This window comes from Nicotiana tabacum, chromosome 4, assembly GCF_000715075.1.
Source record: "Nicotiana tabacum cultivar K326 chromosome 4, ASM71507v2, whole genome shotgun sequence".
Taxonomy (NCBI): domain Eukaryota; kingdom Viridiplantae; phylum Streptophyta; class Magnoliopsida; order Solanales; family Solanaceae; genus Nicotiana; species Nicotiana tabacum.
In genome coordinates, this window is record NC_134083.1 from 112,545,766 (window position 1) to 112,551,202 (window position 5,437).

At 36.8% G+C, this 5,437-nt stretch overlaps 1 protein-coding gene across 1 annotated transcript; it reads left to right on the forward strand.

Moving 5' to 3' along the window:
- The first annotated feature begins 567 nt into the window (after positions 1-567).
- LOC107795087 (transcription factor bHLH95-like) lies at positions 568-4,102 on the forward strand. Its single transcript, XM_016617663.2, has 3 exons — positions 568-1,228; positions 2,429-2,869; positions 3,799-4,102. Exons 1-3 carry the CDS (start codon positions 773-775, stop codon positions 3,901-3,903), a joined length of 1,002 nt encoding a protein of 333 aa, XP_016473149.1. The 5' UTR covers positions 568-772; the 3' UTR covers positions 3,904-4,102.
- The last annotated feature ends 1,335 nt before the right edge of the window (positions 4,103-5,437 follow it).

The window sequence follows — 5,437 nt, forward strand, 5'->3', positions numbered from 1 at the left end:
CAACGTACAATTAGGAGCGAAATCTCGAATGTGAATTTTGTCAGAAGCAAACACTGAGTTTTCACATATTATTCTAAGACGTTTCCCCTCCTAGTTGTTAGAATAAATACATTCCCGATTTTAACCTTTAAGGAACTCAATATTTGAATATTTTCAAAAATTTAAATGAATAAGGGAAGATGCTTGCAGTCACATAGATGAGAAAATTTGAAATTTAGATGTATATTGTTCATTGTAATCTAGTATTGGAGTAATTTATAATTAGATATAATTAATCAGATAAGCAAAGTGGGACCAGGACAGCCCAAAATGGGACCCAATTGAGTGAGATCAAAATTTTGTACAAAGTGAACTTTAGCTACCGTTTTTTGTTTTGAAGCCAGTAACGGCATTTTGGCTTATGATTGTATTTTGGTTTGTTCCCATTCCCATCGAATCATCATCCTTTGTATCTCTTATACAACCTTTTCTTTTCCTTCGTATTCCCCCCATCCTTCCCCTATACTCTTTTCCACCCCCTCCCCAACCCTCTTTTTCTTTTTCTATCTATATATACATACACATTCATCCAAAATCCTTCTATGAAATTTTTTTTTTAGAAAAGGTTCCATACTCAGCTAGAAAGAAATAAGTATTAGTGAGATCCTTCAATTCTTTCCTCAACTAGGACAACGTAAAGATTCATTCTTAGTTCGCCTTTACTAAACCAACTTAAATTTCAAATAAGATCCAGATCAGTTCTTACTGTAATACGATTATCTTTTTAACTTTTATGCGTTTAGACTTTACTTTTTATTCTCTTTCTTTTTCCGGTCCAATATTTGTTCTACCCAATTGTAAGTTGAATCTCTTTCTGAATATGGATGAAGGTGGTGAAGATTGTTTCATATGGGAAAATCAAGGTTGGGCATTTCTGAATTCGGATAACTCAGGTGGTAACGGGGCAAAATCAAGTGGTACAAAGTTACCCGATACCTCTCATGGTAAGCAACTGGCTATATCAGATGCTGTTGCTAGGGAGATAGAGATGCCAGGACCATCCGCCGGTAGAAAGAGGACTGCACCAGGAAAGAACGGTGTCAAGGGAAATGGAGAAGTGAATGAAGGAAAAGTTAATGGAGGAGAATCAGATCATGAGATGCATATATGGACAGAAAGAGAGAGGAGGAAGAAGATGAGGAACATGTTCTCTAATCTTCATGCTTTGCTTCCTCAACTTCCCCCTAAGGTAAATTCTTTTCCTTCAATGGCATACACTTTTGCTTATGCTGCATATATAACCTAACCTTAAAGAGAACCCCACCAACATGGAATATAGAAAAAAAATATGCTTCAGTTCTTTTATGCTATTCTTTGTCATTTCTTTTGATTCTTTCCTTTTTTGATAGTACCAAATCCAATGTTTCTAAATTGGGTATGTCAAGCTCAAGTTTGAGATACATTATGCTTTATGAAAATGATACCTGGCTTACTTCTTATGGTAACCAAACTAACAAAGTAGTTACCGAAGACAATGGATTGTCAATGTCACAAATAATCCACTATACGATGTAGAAATTGATCTTATAAGGTATCCACATTTTAACATAGTACAGTAACATGCATTTGTCTTTCCTCAACAAGGGAAGAAACAAACAAAAAAAGACTTCCGCAATTTTTGCATGTGGTTCAGAAGCTCAGAAAGTACCTTCCTTCTCCACTTATTTATTTGTTTTTCTTTAATTAACTCAACCTTCTCTACTTTGTTAACCATGCAAATTTCTCCAAATGAACTAAATTGCATACTCCAATTTCTTGGCACTTTGAAAAGATTTTAAGTATAAACACAAGAAATATTTACACAATAAATGTACTTTAAAACGTGATAGCACATTACTTACCAATTTTAGAAAGTTCTCAATTAATACTTCTTGCGTTTCAATTTAGATGGTGTACTTTGACTTGGCACAAAGTTTAAGGGAAAAAAAGACCTTTGAAATATGTGGTCGGAAAAGCTTAAGGGGCAAAAGTTTTGTGGCGTCATCACATTTGTGTGGCTAAAAAATCTTCTCACTAAGGGTAAAGTGAGTAAAATAAAAAGCTTAAGGTTAAATTATTTCTAAATATAGAAATGCGTCATTTTTTTCGAAACGGACTAATAAAGAAAATATGTTATTTAAATTGAAACAGAGGGAGTAATATTTACCAACAACAACATACCCTGCGTGATCGTAGAGTCTGGGGACTCTTACCTTATGTGAGTAGAGAGATTATTTCCAATAGATCCCAGCTAAAGAAAATCGTTTTCAAAATAGATTTGAAAAATACCAGAGTAAAAAAAAACTATGGTGAAAATATTGTTCTTGCATAGAACTTAAAACTCATCATGAAATTATTATGTTCTTAATCAATCGAAGTCTTTAATTCGTATTAATAACTATAAATGTAGGCGGACAAGTCTACAATTGTTGATGAAGCAGTGAACTACATAAAGACACTTGAACATACCCTTGAGAAGCTTCAGAGACAGAAGCTGGAGAGGCTCCATGGCATGGCAACTTCAATAATCACCTCTCAGAAACTAAGTGCTGACAGTATTATAAGTAGGGAGGAATTTTTAGCTGATCAGGGCTCTACAAATAACGCTGCCATCCGCCCAACAAATAATGCTGCTAATCCCATTTCAATGCCAGCAGCCTTTCAAACTTGGACATCTCCTAATGTTATCCTAAATGTTTTTGGGGAGGAAGCTCACATTAGTGTGTGTTGTCCCAGAAAGCCAGGCCTTTTGAGTAGCATTTGCTATGTTTTAGAGAAGCACAAGATAGAGGTGGTATCTGCCCAAATTTCATCTAATGATCACAGAAGCATGTACATGATTCAAGCCCATGTAAGTCCATTTTCCATTTTGTATCTCTCCTCTCTTTTAATTTCGTTCCTTTTCTTTTTGTCCTTTTTTATTGAGGAAAATCAAAAAAAAAAAAATGAATGCTACAAGGAACTTGCTGCACCTCTCATAGAGTCCATATAGTTTTTTGGTAGTAAAATGTGTTACAGAGTCTCTCAATTTGAATTATAATTTAATAAATAGTTACAAGGCTGCTATGATGGTCATTTAGAAGTTTCCTAACTAGGGTTTGAGCAGTCGAACAGGAAAATTTGGGGGCAAATATTTTCCCCCTTTTGTCAAAAAATCTCAACTATTATAAGACTTACCATCATAGCTTATTGCTTATGATCATTACTTTGTCAGGAAAACGCGATAAGCACGCATTTAGTCTGTTTTAATATTTCTTAATTGTTGACTTCTAGAACATCAGTGCACGACAAAAGAAAGGAAGGAAAAAGTGTAAAATAGGAATTGATCCTTATTTCTTTGAGTAAATAATTAAGTATTGAACCAAGTACACCATTTAACCTTTAAAGAGCTTGGGTGCCAATACATCATATTGGACCAATTATATTCTAGAAAATACATAGTTTATTAAAATACATAAAATAGCTAGTTTGACAAAGGGACCATTGGTTCACGTGCCCCATAATTGATGCTATAGATCCGCCCCGGCTTGCTGTAATGTTTATTAAAATTGCCCCCCCCCCCGGGGCCGGCCTCCGGGTTTGGTTTGAAATTTATTATTGCAATTAAAGCTCTATATGCACACTGAAATTACCACATGAGAATAATATGGTTTCTTAGAATGTTAAAGTATTCGGTGACACTAGGGTTTCTTGTAATACATTTGTTTTGTCACACTAGCGTTTTGAATGGTAGTTGAGTTTCGGTTTGATCACTTTCTCTTTGTTGGGTTGCTCAAAAAGTTTCAGGCAAGTGGAGCTTCTGATCAGTTCTCTGAAACGTTTCTTGTGGAAGAAATATACAAGCAAGCAGCAGGAGAAATAATATTGTGTGTAACATCCCAGTGATACTGCATATTTCACCATAAGAGATAAAGGAGCAAAAGGGATAGATACTCATAAACTTCTATATATAGAATGGCTGCATGCAATGTTTTAATTTATGTAGAAACTAGAAGATGATATCCATGGAGACATCTTCCTCCAGAGATATAAATGTTTTGGTATCAGCATTAATTGCCTTATAAATGGCTCCTGAAACTATTTACTGAATGGAATGCTCTTTGAACTTTTGGTTCATAGGTTTAACTCTTCGATGCTACAATATAAAGTGAAGTTTTGGGTTTTCATAATTTACGAAGATATGAGCATCTCTCTCAAAAAATAACGTATCACGAACATAAATACTATTAGTTCCATGTCGTTCATTGTTTAAGCGATCTCATTATCGGTATTAAATTGTAACGACCTGGCCGGTCTCTTTAAGAGTATTAGCCCCGATCCCCTAATTATTGCTCCCTCTATTTCATTTTGTGGTTATGTGACTTGCCGGGACGCTTGGTGTCGGGTTCGGGAGAGTTTCAGAGTGAAATGGGACAGGTAGACTCTAAATTGAAAGTTTAAGTCGTAGGAATTGACCGTAGTTTGACTTGTATGAAGACGACTCCAGAATGGAGTTTTGGCATCCAATAGCTCCGTGGAGTGATTTTGGTCTTAGGAGCGTGTCCGAATGTTGATTTGGAGGTTCGTAGGTCATTTCGGCGTTAATAGGCGAAAGTTTGAAAGTTGGAAGATTTTTTAAAGTTTGACTGGGAGTGAACTTTTTGATATCGGGGTCAGATTCCAATTTCAGGAGTTGGAGTAGGGTTGTTGTGTCATTTGTGACTTGTGTGCAAAATTTGAGGTCAATCGGACGTGATTTGATAGGTTTCGGCATCGAATGTAGAAGTTAGAAGTTCAAAAGTTTATTAGACTTGAATCGATGCGCGATTCATGGTTTTAGCATTGTTCGATGTGATTTGAAGGTTCGACTAAGTTTGTATCATGTTTTAGGACTTGTTGGTATACTTGGTTGGGGTCCCGAGGGCCTCGGATGGATTTCGAATGGTTAACAGAGTGAAATGGGACTTGGAATGATTGCCGAAGCCTGCTGGTGTGAGTGTTCTGGTTTCCTTCTATGCGATCACGTGGATAGGTCCGCGATCGCGAACTGTTGATGGTCACTGATGAGAATTTGTTCTACGCGATTGCGAGGAGAGTTCTGCGATCGCGTAGCTAGAGCAGTTAATACATCGCGAACACGTGGCTCAGGTCGGGTTCGCGTAGAGGAGAGGCATGGTTGGGGGTTCACGCGCACTTTGTTCATCGCGAACGCGTGATGTAGTTCGCAATCGCATAGGTCTGAAGGTCAGTGCATCACGTTCGCAAGATGTTTTTCGCGTTCGCGTAGGGTTAAATTATGGGTAGTATAATTTGTGCTTCGCGATTGCGGTTAAGGACATCTGGGTAGACTTAAATATTTCAAAAACGAAGGTTTGAGTTTATTTCACAAATTTGATTTTGGGAGGTCGGTTGGAGGCGATTCTTGGAGAGATTTTCAAGG